Source organism: Plecotus auritus (genome assembly GCF_963455305.1).
Source record: "Plecotus auritus genome assembly, chromosome: 15".
NCBI lineage: Eukaryota > Metazoa > Chordata > Mammalia > Chiroptera > Vespertilionidae > Plecotus > Plecotus auritus.
Window position 1 is genome coordinate 11,290,275 of NC_137781.1, and position 14,589 is coordinate 11,304,863.

General features: G+C 52.8%; 1 protein-coding gene across 1 annotated transcript in view; it reads left to right on the forward strand.

Annotated features, from left to right (window-relative positions):
- The window catches only part of TICRR (TOPBP1 interacting checkpoint and replication regulator), a gene marked incomplete at its 5' end in the record, with an annotated part of 53,827 nt that extends 39,511 nt beyond the window's left edge, over window positions 1-14,316 (forward strand). Inside the window, 8 exon segments of the mRNA XM_080651468.1 lie at window positions 197-287; window positions 1,809-1,861; window positions 3,110-3,244; window positions 3,746-3,903; window positions 11,277-12,728; window positions 12,730-13,267; window positions 13,345-13,470; window positions 13,981-14,316. Of these exon segments, the coding sequence (XP_080507594.1) occupies window positions 197-287; window positions 1,809-1,861; window positions 3,110-3,244; window positions 3,746-3,903; window positions 11,277-12,728; window positions 12,730-13,267; window positions 13,345-13,470; window positions 13,981-14,090 (2,663 nt within the window). The 3' untranslated portion in view covers window positions 14,091-14,316.
- Window positions 14,317-14,589: the final 273 nt, after the last annotated feature.

The window sequence follows — 14,589 nt, forward strand, 5'->3', positions numbered from 1 at the left end:
GAGCAGATCATTTCTCAGGACTGCTTATTAGAGGAACATTTCATATTTTACTTCGGCTTACGTGCTATGCAGTCTCTGACAGTGGTGATAAACGGTTAAAGGGAGCCCTAGGGTTAGACCTCGGTCCACAGCGCTGAGGTCCACTGTGGCTGGGAACAGGCCGTGCCTAAGGGACCGCATGCTGCTCGCCTTGCAGGGCATCACAGGCTGCTGACCAGGACTGTGGCCGAGACCCCGGAGCACAAGCAGGTCTCCGGGCGGCTGCTGCACAGGCAGATCAAGGGCAGGTGAGTGACACCTGTGCGGCCACCCCCCCACCCCCCACACCCCAGACAGCTCTCCCAGCTCCCGTGGGCTTCGTGACTCAGATCCCAACTGTTTCTTACAGCCAGAGAGCATCCTGTCAGCTCTGAGGGCCGGGAACCTACGGGAGGGCTCTGTCTGGCCTCGCACACCTGGCGAGTGGTTTTGAGATTTACCCGTGTTGTTCACGTGTCAGTTCATCCCTTTCTGTTACTGAGTAATAATATGTAGTTAAATGGATATTCCACAATTTTTTTGTTTTTATTGATTTCAGAGAGGAAGGGAGAGGGCGAGAGAGATGGAAAAAGCAGTGATGAGAGAGAATCATTGACCAGCTGCCTCCTGCACGCCCCACACTGGGAATTGAGCCCAAAACCCAGGCATGTGCCTTGACCGGGAATCAAACCCTGATCTGGTTCATGGGTTGATGCTCTAACCACTGAGCCCACCAGCTGGGCTGGATATCTCACAATTTTAAAATCCATGTGCTGACATGGGGAAGGAGAGGTGGGTCTTCATTATGGCCAGGCAGGGGTGGGGTCTAGGCTCCCAACTTCCCGTGCTGAGGGGCGGTTTCCACAGTGTCTGTCCTTTGCGACCCCTGTCCCGGTTCTCGGAGGGCAGTTTTGGCCGCACCTCTGGGTGTGTTCAGGGTGTCAGCCTCTCCAGCACCCATGGGATCTGAGAAGCAAAGAGGAACTTCCGGGAGCTCACTGCCCTGTCTCTGGGCCCTGAGCCAGGCGGCTCTGCTCTCCGCGTTTGTCTTTTTCACAGTCACTGCATGCAACGTACCGGAAGACACTGCCCGTGTTTAACAGGACGGCTAGGGAGGAGCACATGCGTGTGTCTTGTCAAGGCTCCGTCTTGTCGTTACTGGTGTTTGGGTTTCACACACTGTGCCAGGTTTTCTACAGAGTAAATTGTAAGAAGTGAAGTTTGTAGGTATTAGAGTGGAAGACACGGGGGGAGAGATTGCTTGCCTCGCACACATGCCATCAGCTGGGCCGGGGGTCAAACCTGCAACCCAGGTACTGCCATTGACAGGGAATTGAACTCGAGACCCTTTGGTGTGCGGGCTGACACTTTAACCACTGAGAAACGGCGGCCAGGGCAAAAATAAATGTCTTTAATTTTGAAGTTGTAAAGAAATGTTTTAAGCCCTAGCTGGTTTGGTTCAGTGGATAGAGCGTTGGCCTGCGGACTGAAGGGTCCCAGGTTCTATTCCAGTCAAGGGCACATGCCCGGGTTGCAGGATCGGTCCCCAGTATGGGGCGTGCAAGAGGCAGCCGATCAATGATTCTCATCATTGTGCTTTCTCTCTCTCCCTCCCTCTCTGAAATCAATAGAAATATATATATATATTTTTTAAATGTTTTAACTCTGATAGTGTGAGAGGACTGGCCAACGGCGGTGTTCTCAAATTTGCGGGCTGAGAGGCTGTGTCTCTTTAGTGCGTTAGTTATGAATTAATTAGTGGCTAATCCTTGTGCTCTTGGTTCCTCAAGGTCCTCTGATCCTGGTCCTGAAATCGATGTTGTTGAGGAATCCCCGGAGAAAGGTATCTACTCCCCTTGTTCTGGAGTTTTGCCTGCTTTCTGTGGAAACCTCATGCCCTGGTCCGCTCAGCCTGTCACCCTGAGACGGGGATGGGGAAGGTCCTGAAACATCCATCTTATATAAAAACTGCTGTTTGAAATTTTAACCCTGCTATTTTGGCTTCTATAAACGCTTGCTTGCTTAAATAATGAAAATAAGACCACTCCCATTCCAGAGAGGCCGTGGACTATGCCCCAGAGTTGTCAGTGCTGACACGAGGCCAGGCCTTGAAATATGGCCTCATGGCCCCTTCTCAGCACGTAGGCCTTCTTTCCCAGAAGGCCTGGAAGTCTCATTCCAAATTTGGGAGATAAAAGAGCTAGGAAAAGTAGAAATAGAAAAGGTTTCCTCCATGTCGGGGGGCCCAGAATTTGGAAGGCACATTTTTCTCTGGCCCTGCGCTTTATAAACTATAACACCCTTTCTCTAAGCGTGGCTTGGTTTTTTTTCCGGTCTTGTGTAACAGTCGGGCCCATGAAATCATTTGGTTTGGCCCTGCCAAGGCACTAGGGGTGAAGGTGATAATTTTGTATGCTGCCCAAATGATATTTATTATAAATATCCAAATGGCCCTTGGCAGAAAAAGGTTCCCCACCCCTAGTCTAAGCTGTTCACAGGTAGATGACAGTGCTGCACACCAGCAATCTTAAATGGTGAGTGGCCTTTTTATTTAAAGGTATATGTGGTGGAGTTTCCCAAAACTGCCTTTTTTTTAAAAAATCAAGATATATGTTTATCAAAATTCTGGCTTTGCTTTTTTTTCTAATTTTTTTTGACAATAATCACTTGGTAACCCCATAACTCTGAAATAGTTAACAGTTTAGCTTTAATAATAATCTTACAGGTGTTACTTATATAATAATATTCTTCCAGGTGTTACTTATATACAAATATATGTAATATACACATACACTGCAATTTTTAAATTTAAACATTTTTACAAGCGTTACACATATTTCCACCCCCCATCGTGCTTCATGGTGGCCATTCATGACACTGTCTGAGGTGATGGCTCGTGGGCCACCTTCTTTGCACCTCTCTGGGGCCACACATCACACACCTCTTATCTTTGCTACGACAATGAAGTCTCAACCAATGGCTTGTCAAGCTCCTGTCTGTATTTGGTAAAACGTGGAAGTTGCTCACGTGTACATGAGAGAGTCAGGCTGGCGTGTCTCCCTGCTGACTGGCTGTGACTCTGCTTTTGTAGAAGTGAGTCTGAGAAGAAGCCCTCGCATCAAGCAGCTGTCACTCGGCAGGACGAAATCTGGTCCCTTCTATTCTGCGTCTCAGCCACAGCCTCGAAGTGTGCAGAGAGTTCACTCGTCTCAGCAAAGCCGGTCAGGTAGCGTGCCTGCCCCACGTCCACGCTAACTTGGTGGGAAGTATTTTTAGGAAAAGCAGTGAGATTTGGCCTCTTGTTTCTGGACATGGGAGAAGTAGAGCAGGTGAGTGTATTTGAGGTTCAGGTGACGAACAATCCAAGATCTTTATGATCCGCATCATCCCTTTGGAGTCTGACAGCTGGCCACCACACCCTTCTCGTGAGGGACACGTTCCCTGCAGAGGACGTGCCCTGTGATTCCCACGTCCTACACGTGTCCCAGGAGGAAGGCAGTGTCTGTGTGTATCTCCTTTGCTCTTTTATAATTACAAATGAAAATATTTTGGTTGATTGTATTTCCTAACATAGGGCCTGGGGTTAACTGCAGTCTTACTAACACTCAGGAAGGTAGCATGATCACAGGAGTTGCTGACATCATTCCCCTCCTCCTCTTCTCTTTTGTATGGACTGGCTGTTTGGTGCTGGAGGGAATGAAACGCTGTCACTGTTCTTGACTTGCAGACCAGGGAGGATCTCCTCCCATCCCGAGTATCCGGTCTCCAAAGACGCTTCTTTTCGGGGCCGTGTCCGAGGTGGTCAGGCCCTCGGAGGAGGGTGCGGCTCGACGTAAAGGGCCTTCAGGAGACACAGTGGCCTCTGAGATGCCGACAGCTTACCAGGTAGGACATGTCTATCACGTTTAAAACCGTCTCTGAGAACAGACAGCCGGCCAGGGAAGCACTGTGCGGTAACCGGGAGGCTCACACGTGTGTCCGAGTCGTCTTTCTTAGTGACCAGCTGAGATGAAAATTCCAACAGGCAGCGTTAGGTTGGCAAAACTTTGGTCCCGCCTTTAAAACTTTTATGAACGTTGGAGATTGTCCATGTTTCCTTGACCAGCGTTTAGTCCTGAGAATCAGTCAGGTCAGTCTCATTGCATCAGGTGGGCTCCCACAGTGAGGCCTGTATGTAAGCAGCAGCCATGGGTGTCTGGAAAAACAAAAGGAACTGTAATAATTACAGAAGATCGATAAGGGACAGTGTAGGAGAAAAAAGAATACAGACAGAGCTTACACAGAGAGGAGAGATATACTGAGAGTTCCAGAGAGGTGGAGATGTGGGATGGGAGAGAGAGAGAAAAATGAGTTCTGAGAAAGAGAGAGATCCAAGAGAAAAGTTCGTAGGAGAATGAAAAAAAGGGAGAAGGGAGGTCAGAGTAACAGAATTCAGAAAGAAGGAGAAGATCGGGAAATTAGAGTGAGAAATGAAAGGCAGAAAAGATTTTAGAGAGGGTTGAGAGGAGAGATTGAGATCATGAGAAAGAAGATAGAGTTCAGAGATCAGGGAGGGAGATCAGATAGAGGAGAGAGAAGAGTGGGATAAGAGAGGGAGTGAGGAGAGAGAAATGAAAGGCGAAGATAGATCTCAGAGATAGAAATCAGGGTCCAGGGACAAAAATTAGAAAAGAACATAGAAGAGAGTGAGGAGAGAGAGGAGTCAGGAGGAGAAAAGCGACAATGAAATCAGACAGAAAATTGGGAGCTCAGAGAAGGTGGCAATATTTGAGAAGAGACAGGGCAGGGAGAAGAAAGTGGGGGCAAAGAAAGAGTAGCAAGAGATCAGAGAGAAGAGCGTGAGTTCGATCAGGGAGTGAAGAGAGTTGGAGATCACAGTGTGGGAGAAGAGACGTAGAGGGAATGATGCAGATCAGGGACAGTGAAAGAAATGATGGAGAGAGAAGGGGAGCAGACAGGAGGAGGAGAGAGGGGAATAAGAAATAGTAAGATCAGAGGGAAGACAGATGAGAAGAGTGGAAATGAGAGAAGAGTGTTCAAAGAGAGAAGCAGACTCAGGGAAATCAGAGAGAAGAGATTGAGCTCTGAGAAATGGAGAAGAGCGGGAGATGAGCAGAGAGAAGAAGATAGGCAGATGGGAGAGAATAGAGGGAAATTTGAAATATCTTCTGCCTTTCATTTCTCTAAGAGGGATTGAGGGAGAGTTTAGACAGTAGGAGAGTGAGGAGTGGGATGAGAGAAGGAGTTGAGGGAGAAATGGGAGACAGAAGATAGAGTTTAGGGGGAAGAGAGGGAGAGAAAGAAGAGAAGGCTCAGATGAGATATCGATGCAAGAGAGTTCAGAGATAGGAGAAAGAGAAGAGTGGGGAAAGAAAGTGTAGAGAGATTGAGAGTTCACAGAGAGTTCAGAGTGAGATCAGAGGGGAGAGCCAGATGGAGAGATAGAAGAAGCCAATTAGAGAAGAACGTGATAAGAGAAATAGTAGAGGGAGATCAGAGAGAGGAAAGAAGAGAGTGAGATTACAGAGATGATCAGAGAGAGAGGGGAGGAGGATGAAGGGAGTAAGAAATGAGAAACAGATCACAGAGGACAGGGAAGAGTGGGCGTTCAGAGAAAGATCAGGGGGAGAAAGGGCAGAGAGGTGGTCAAAGGGAGAATGGGGAGACAGAGAAGAGAATGTTTGGAAAGAGTGAGCGCAGAGAGATGAGACAAAAGAGGGGCACATCAGAGAGAAAACAGGGAGATGTGTGAGAAGAGTAAGATCAAAAAGAGAGAGCAGAGCCATATCAGAGAGAGAAGATAGGGCAATACGTGAGAAGAGATGGGGCAGGGAGAGGAAGAAGAGTGGGTGCACAGAAAGTAGGGAGAAGAGCATGAGATGCATCAGGGAGTGAAGAAGAGTTTAGAGGGAATGAGAGAGAGAGTTGGAGATGGGATGTGGGATAAGAGGAAGAGTAGAGGGAGTTCAGAGAGAAAAAGGAGTTCAGACGTGGAGGGCGATCAGAGAGCGAAAAGAAAGGTGGAAGGATGATTTCAGAGATGGAAATCAGAGTTCAGAGAGAAGGGGGAGAGGAGATGAGAGAATAGAGTGACAGGAGTGAAATCAGAGAGATGGAAGAGTGGGAGCTCAGAGAAAGGGGCGATGTGTGAGAAGAGACAGGGCAGAAAAAGGACAGAGAAAAGAGACATCAGAGAGGAGATGAGTGAGGAAGAATTCAGAGAATAGAGGGAAGTGAGATTCAGCTCAGAGAAATAGAGAGCAGGAAATCAGAGAAAATAAGTTCAGAGGGGATGGGAGGGAACACAGAGAAATTAGAGAAATGAAAGGCGGAAGATAGATTTCAGAGGGATGAGAGAGAAGAGTAGAATAAGGGAGAGAGTAGAGAGAGAAATGAGAGGAGATAGAGATGAAAAGATTTCAGAGAGAAGAGTGTGACAGAGAGGGGAAGAGTAAATACTGAGATTAGAGAGAAGAGAAAGTGTTCACAAATAAGAGATATATCGAGTGAGATCAGAGGGGAGAGAGAAGAGTGGGATAAGAGAAAGGAGAGATTGGCAGTACACAGATGATCAAAGGAGACCAGGGAGTAGGAAATGAGAGAGAGGAAATTGAGATCAGAGAGGAAGAGAAGAAAGAATGTATAGAGAGAAGAGAGAAACTGAGAGAGGTCACCAAGAGAGGTGAGAGAGGCAGATTAGAGAGAGAAGAAAGGGTTGAAAGAGCAGAGTGAGAAAGAAATGATCAAGGAGACAGAAAGATGAGAGGGAGAGCAGGGATGTGTGAGAAGACATAGCGCAGAGTGTGACGACTGAGATCAAAGAGGAAAATGCAGGGGGAGAAATAGAGAAGCAGAAGAGAGAAATGAAAGGCAGGACAGGGGTCATCAGAGATTAGAAAACAACGTAGAGAGAGGAGAGGGGAGTAAGAAGTGAGGGGGGAAGAGGTTGAGATCACAGAGGAGAAGAAGGGTGTAAAGAGAGGTGATGAGAGAATTTGTGAGAAAGAAGGTAGAGTTCAGAGAGACAGACAGGGAGACAGTGAGTGACATCAGAGAGAAGAGCAGGTCAATTAAGAGAGAGGGCAGGAGAAGAAAGAAAATAGTTCACAGAGAAGAGGAGTTCAGAGAGGGAGGGAGATCAGATTGAGGAAGAGAGAAATAAAAGGCAGAGATAGATCTCAGAGATGGAAATCAGGGTTCAGAGACAAGAAATCAGAAAAGAACATAGAAGAGGGTGAGGTCAAAGAAGAACGAGTTCAGAGCAGAGAGAGAGAGGTCAGAGGGAGAAACAAGTGACAAGAATGAAATCAGGACAGAAGAGTGGGAGCTCAGAAGACAGGGCAGGGAGAGGAAGAAGAGAAGAGCGTGAGATGGATCAGGGAGCGAAGAGTTGAGAGGGAATGAGAGAACAGAGAGAGCTGGAGATGGGAGTGGGAGAGAAGAGGGAGGGAGGTACGGGATCAGAGTGGGATTGGGATGAGGGAGAGGAGAGGGAGTTCAGAGAGAGGGCGGAGAGGGAGTGAAAGAAGTGATTGAGAGGGAGGGAGAGCAGACAGGAGAGAGGGGAGTAAGGAATGGGAGACAGAAGAATGTTCAGACAGGGAAAGGGAGAGGAGCTGGAGGTCGACAGAGGTGAGAGTTCAGAGGGAAGAGGCAGATTTTGAAGGGAAGAGAGAGATGAGAGAAACAGAAGATGCAAGTCAAAAATAGAAGAGTGAAATGAGAGTAGAGATAAGAGAATGGAGGAGGTCATAGTGAGGGAGAGATCAGAGAGAGAACAGAGGGAAATTAGAGAAGGGAGTTCAAAGGGAGCAGAAATCGACTCAGGGAAACCAAAGGGAGAAGAGATTGAGCTGTGGGAGATCAGAGAGGGCGATGGGCAGAGAAAAGGAGACGATGGGGAGAGTAGAGAGGCAGAAGATAGGTGTCAGAGGGATGAGAGAGGAGAGTTAAACAAGAAAAGAAGGTTCAGGGAAATGAGAGAGAAGAGGGCGAGATCAAAGGGACAGCTCAGAGAGTAGGAGAGCGAGAAGAGATATATCGAGAGGTCACAGAGAGGTGAGAGAGTTCAGACAGAAAGACAGAGTGATGATAGGAGAGAAGCAGACGAGAATTCAGGGAGATTAGAGAGGTCTCAGAGAGAAGAATGAGTTCAGAGAGGGAATGAGATCAGACAGAGGAGGGAGAGAAAGAGAAAATGAAAATCAGTTCAGAGAGAAGGAAGGTAAAACAGTGGGGAGAGAGAGATATAATAAGAGGAGAGAGAAGTGAGAGGAATAAAATCAGAGACAGAAGAATGGGAGCTGAGAGAGCAAGAAGACAGGGAAAGAGAGAGCAGGATCAAAGAGGAAATGAGTTCTGAGAAGGGGAGAGGAAGAAGAGGGAGGAAGGAAGTAGCGAGAAATTAGAGATGAGAAAATCCAGAGAGCAGGGGAACAGGGAAGAGAGAAGAGCATGAGCTCGATCAAGGAGTGGAGAGGGATCAAAGAGAGAGAGTTCATGAAGAGAGAACAAGGCAGTTCCGAGAGAGAGGAGGGGAATGAGAGAAGAGAGGAGAGTGGGGTAAGAGAAATAGAGGGAGAGGAAAAGTTTGAGATAAAAGACTAGGAGTGGAGAGAGCAAGAGAAGATATATTGGGAGAAAAAGTTCACAGAGAGAGAGATGAGATGAGAGAATAGTGACATCAGAGAGAAAGAGAAGAGACAGTTCAAAGAGAGACATGAGAAGAATGAAATCAGAGAAAGAGGGGAAATGTGCGAGAGGAGAAAAATGAGTTCTGAGAAAACGAGTGGGGGGAGAGATATGAGGGAGGTCAGAGAGAGAGTAAAGAGAGACATTGGAGAGGAGGTGAGTGAGGAGAGAATTCAGAGACAATAGAGGGAAGTGAGATTCAGCTCAGAAATAGTGGGAAATCAGAAAGAAATAAACGGCAGAAGACAGAGATTAGAGGGTTGAGAGAGAAGAGTGGGCAAAGGGAAAGAGTAGAGAGAGCTCAGAGAGAGGGGAGAGGAAATGTGGGAAGATAGAGATGGAAAGATTTCAGAGAAGGTGTGAAAGGGAGGGGAGAGTAGATACTGAGATTAGAGAGAAGAGAGGGCTGCGACGTTGATGCTAGAGAGAAGAGAAAGTGTTCACAGATAGAGATGTATCGAGGGAGATCAGAGCGGGGAGAGATGTGAGGCCAATTAGAGTTCAGGGAAAGGAGAGAGAACAGGGAACTCGGAAAGAAGAGAATGTGGCATTACAGAGGTGACAGAGGAGAAAAGGGAGTAAGAAATTAGAGGAGATTGAGATTGGAGAGTAGGAAAAGGAAGAGTATATAGTGAGAGGAGCTATATTGACAGCGGTCTCCCAGAGAGGTGAGGGAAGAGTTCAGAGAGGCCGAGAGAGCAGAGTGAGAAAGGAGTGATCACAGAGACAGAGAAAGATGAGGGAGAGCAGGGAGATGTGTGAGAAGACACAGGGCAGAGCGGGAAGGGTAAAGAGAAATGAGTTCTGAGAGAGAGGGGAGGGGGGATTTGAGCGAGAAGCAGAGAGTAAAGAGAGATGCGAGGATAGAGGGCAATTAGAGGAGGGATTTCAAAGAGAGGCCAGATGGAAGAAAGTGGCGAGACAAGAGCGAGTTCAGAGAAGAAGATCGGGCGATGGGAGAGAACAGAGGGAAGATGGAAAGAGAAATGAAAGCCCGAAGATCGATATGAGAAAACAACGTAGAAAGAGGAAAGCGGGACCGAGAGAAGTAAGAGACGGAGGAGAGAGTTCTGAAAGAAGAGAGAATTCTGAGGGAGATCGAGACCGAGTCTAGAGAGTTCCAAAAGCGGGCGGGTGAGGGGAGAGAAAGATGAGGCCCAGCAGAGAGAAGACAGGAGGTGTGGGATAAGAGTGAATCATGGAGGGAGAGAGAGGAGAGAATGAAATCAGAGACAGAGACTGCAGAGGGAGGAGATGCGGAAGAGACATCTGAGGTGATCAAAGAGCAAGATCAGAGAGGAGAGAAGGGGAAGGTGGGATAGATGAAAGTGAGAAGAGAGATATGTGAGGAGAGAAGCAGGGAAAGGGGAGCTCAGAGCTGAGACAGAACAGAGGCCCCTCACCTGCTTTCTGCTCACCTGCAGCGAATGGATTTCGTCTCCACAGCGTAGATGTCAGATTTGGGGGTGGCATGTACAGGTCACCATTTTTATTTCAAACAAGGCTGAGACCCCACATTAGAACATTTTCTTGCTTACCTGTCTTTTGTCTCTGAACCTCTTGGGCAGAAAGAGTGGGATGTTAAAGGTGTTATTTTTTTTTTTTTTTACCTTTACTCATATTTTTTATACCTGCAGTTCCCTCCCACCCCCCAACCCTTTTTTTAGAATATATTTTTATTGATTTCAGAGAGGAAGCATGAGGGAGGGAGAGATAGAAACATCAGTGATGAGAGAGAATCATTGATCAGCTGCTCCTGCACGCCCACCCACTGGGGATGGAGCCCAAAAGCCAGGCATATGCCCTGACTGGGAATCCAACCATGATCTCCTAACCACTGAGCCACACCAGCTGGGCCCCCTTCACCTGTTGATACACTTTCTTGGGTATTCCCCCCGATCCTGTCCCGCCCGTGGCCTCCATTGGTCTGTGAGCTGCCCTCTAGCTCGCTGTCACCCCATGTAGGCCCTGACATTGCATTAGCCCCAAGCGCTATCTCGTCCACCCCCATTGAGCACCCGACGACAAGCAGGCACTGTTCCCGTCAGGTTGCAGCCGTGGGAGGCGTGTGGGCTCCTTACCTGCAGGTCTGCAGCGTCTTGGCAAGCAGGGAAGGTCGTTTCGTGTCTTTCTGGCAGTGCCCTCTTTGTGTGTCCCACGATCCCCGCCCCCCCCCCCCCCACACACACACGCATTGCCTGGCGCACAGTAGGTGCTCAGTGATCACATGGTGGATGTGGGTGTGTGGCCCGTGGTATGACAGCAGAGGCTGCCTCAGGGACCGATCGGAAGCAGTGTCGTGTTGGAGGAAGGCTGGCTGAGCTGTGCCCCAGTGGAATATGCAAACTGCTTAAATGACTGGTCTGGGAAACAGGCTGGGTGCGCGCTTGGTGCTAGAAAAGGTGGCCAGGCAGCGGCCATGGCCGTGGACACGCGTCATTGCTAAGATCGTGCCTTTGGCAGCCAGCTGGTCTCCCCTCCTTTCTAATCGCCCTAGAGGTTACGGGACCTCCATTCCTGGAGAGTGTGGGTTACTGCGTTCAACCACTGAACTGTTTTCCTCATAGACTCCTAAGAAGAGTTCCCGGAAACGTCCCAGCTCTCCGAAAGCGACGCCCCGAAGGCTCCCTCGTGCCCCTCGCACACCGCAGACTCCCCTGCGCTCCCCCAAGAGGCTGCAGAAGCCCTGTGCAGCCCGGACACCCGCCAGACAGGGGCTCTTTCAGTCCCCGAAGGCCTCCGCGCCCCACGGCCGCCACTCACCTCCTCCGCCCCCAGCCTCGCCCCTGGGACCCCCCCTGCCCGAAGGCGGCGCCTCCCCCGGGGGAAGGAGCCCAAGAACGCCCGGTGACCAGTCCCTGGGGTTTCTGCAGAGCCCCACCCGGCTGCCCTCAGTGGCTTCCAGTCCAGAAAGCACCCCGCGTCCAGCAGCCTGGGGGGCGCCCAGAGAAACTGCCCACGTGGCTGCACCTCTGCCACAGAAACTGCAGCTCCCCCACCACCTCCGAGCCTCTTGGGGCCAGGAGCCAGCACGGAGAGGGAGAGTGAAAGCTGTCAGAACCCCGACAAGACCAGGGGACACAGCCATGCCAGCTTCCCCGCCTGCATCTTCTCTCGCTTCCCCTATGGGTGGCATTCCCGAGAGTCCCCCCAGGACAGCCTCGGCTGAGTCCCCTTACCCTGGACAACTGGGCGGGAGAGAGCCCCCGAGAGCCTCCAGCCCTCCTCCCTCGGTGCCCCCCAGGACCTCAGGGCGAGCCAAGCCTGACGCCAGCCCCTGCCCCCGTCCCCCTCCTGAAGGGGGGATGAGGCTGGGAAACACCTCCAGTCCCGAGAGGGGCTCCCTGGAGGGCCAGCCCTGTCCCTGCACTGCTCCTGCCGCCGGCACAGACACCAGGAGGCAGCAGCAGGAAGGGGGCCCCTCTCCGTCCTCTGAAGGGCAGGGCGACCCTGGGCCTGGCTGCAGGGGCGGCTGGCACACGTCCTCCCCTGTGCTCACTGCCAGTGACACGGAGCCCCTCCCTGTGCCAGGCGAAGCCAAGGACGGGAACAGCCACCATGCCCCCGTGGGAGCCGGTGAGGGGGTAAGGCCGGCGGTTGCTGGGGAGCAGCCTTGTGACCCTGGGACTCCTTCCTCTGCGCCCGGCTCTCCTCAGACACCCCCCGGCGCCCTGCGCTGTGCGGCCCACGGAGGGCAGCGCCAGGCTGCGGCCCCACTTGAGCGCCTGCCAGCGTCCGCTCAGCTGTCAGAGGCCCCTGCTCACCCCCAGGCCTATGAGGAGGAGCTGGCCATGCAGGCTGGGGGGCTGCCCACGCTTCGAATCAGGAAGGTGGACACCAGCCCGGGGTCCGAAGCCGAGCCGCTGAGAAGGGACCCAAGTGTCCCCCCCAGCCTGGGCGTGCCCAGGGGCAGCAAGTCCTCAAGGCCCGACACCTACACGTCGCGCCCCTGCCTTCGCCCCGCGCACAGCAGCCCCGGCAAGAACGGCGGACAGACCTACATCTGTCAGTCCTGCACCCCCCACCCGCTGCCCCTCGAGTACCCCCAGTCCGTTCCAGGCAGATGCTGGGGTTCCTTGGACACCATCTCCCAAGCACAGCGGGAAGACAACCCCGGACACGATCAAGGACTGGCCACGGAGGAAGCGGGCGGTGGACGGCAGCCTGGTCGCCCCTGCGGGCAGGGCCGACGCGGGCACAGACCTTGGTGCGGGCGGGTCGCTGCTGCGGCCAGAGGGCACCGAGCTGGACCTGGAGCTCGGCCTCCACAAGACTCGCGTCCTGGGGGACTTTGAGCTCGAGGGGGTGTGTCAGCTGCCAGACCAGTCCCCTCCCGGAGCCGGAGATGGGGTGCCTGGGGCCGAGGATGCCTCCTCCTGGAGGCCGTCAGGGTGGGGCTCCAGGAAGAGGCTGCTCTCTGCCGAGGACACTGAGTGTGAAGCCAAGAGGGCCTGTGACCAGCGGGGAGAGGACCCAGAGGCTCGGGGCGAGGCCAGGTCTCCAGGGCCGGGCCTGCAGCAGCTTCCGTCCACAGGCGACGACGAGCCGTGGGTTTCAGGTGAGTGGTGACTGCGCTGGGCCTGGCCCGGGCCGTCGGGCACCTTGGGCCGTGCTGACCGCCTTCCCTTGCTGTAGGTTCCACACCCCCTCCCAGCCGTGCTGTGCGCAGCTGCCTCTCTGCCCGCGGGCTCCAGGCCCTGACGCAGTCCCCTCTGCTGTTCCACGGGAAGATGCCTGCCTCGCAGGGCAAGGACGCCCCGGGTAAGTCCTGGGGGGCCCACACTCGCACCAACATCCGGCCGGTCTCCTGGGGTGCCCTGGGTTAGCACAGGGCTGTGGGCAGCTGAGTTTTGCGGGAGGTGTAGGGACAGTGACATGCGCGGTGCCCACCCAGGGAACCCCAGTCCTACCAAGTACTTGAGGTTCCTGAAAGCGGTGGCAGGCGTGGGCGCACAGCGCAGTCCCTGGAGGCTGAGCCGTTTCCTCCTGTGTCTGCGTGTCCCGTGACAGGACCGCCCGCAGCCTCGGCAAAGCACTGGCTGAGCCTGTGCTGCACGTTAGACGGTTCCTCCGCGATGGTCAGGGGAGCAGGAGGGGCCGTCCGTGGTCCCTCCCTCAAGGCCACATTGAAGATCTGAGACGAAGCAGCACAGGGCGGCAGGGGCAGCAGGGACTCCGTGTGGGCGACGCCCCGAGGGGGAGGCCCCATGAAGCCTCCTGGCCAGGCCCTGCCTCTGCTGCACCCTCAGCTGCCCATCTGCCTGGCTCTAGATGAGGATTTGGATGTGTTTCCCGCCACGGAGGACTCTCCATTCAGCCGAGCCTTTTCCAGGACCCGCCCCGTCAGCAGGACGTACTCACGGAAGAAGCTGATCAGCTAGAAGGCGGCCCCAGCAGGGCCTCTAACCAGACACTACAGAGCCTGTCCGGCCCCCTCTCCCTGGACACTTGCCGGCTGCCCCCTGGCGCCGGGAATGCTGTCTGCAGGGGAGCAAGTTCCACAGGTGCCCGTGAGCACAAAGGAGCTGGGGGCTGGGTCCCAACCTCCACTATCCAGGCCCTGGTGCTGTCCCTGAGGCTGCCTGGGGCCCTGTAAGAGCAGGAGCCCATTCCAGCCCCCGCCACCCCGGCCTCGCTTGTGAAGGGGGAGGAAGGACCCGGGTGCGGGGCTTCCCTTCCCTCTGACAATAAAGTTACCTCTGTACTTGGCGGGCATGGCTGTGGGTGTTCTTGCTGGCGCCTCACTGACCTGCCCTGAGCTGCGTGCGGCAGCCTCACCTGGGTCTGCCCCGGAGCCAGTGTCCCATGTCTGACTGGCTTCGAGCTGCTGTGTTCGCAGGTCTGATTCCTACTGCTGTCGGTCACACTCTGAGTGAAAAC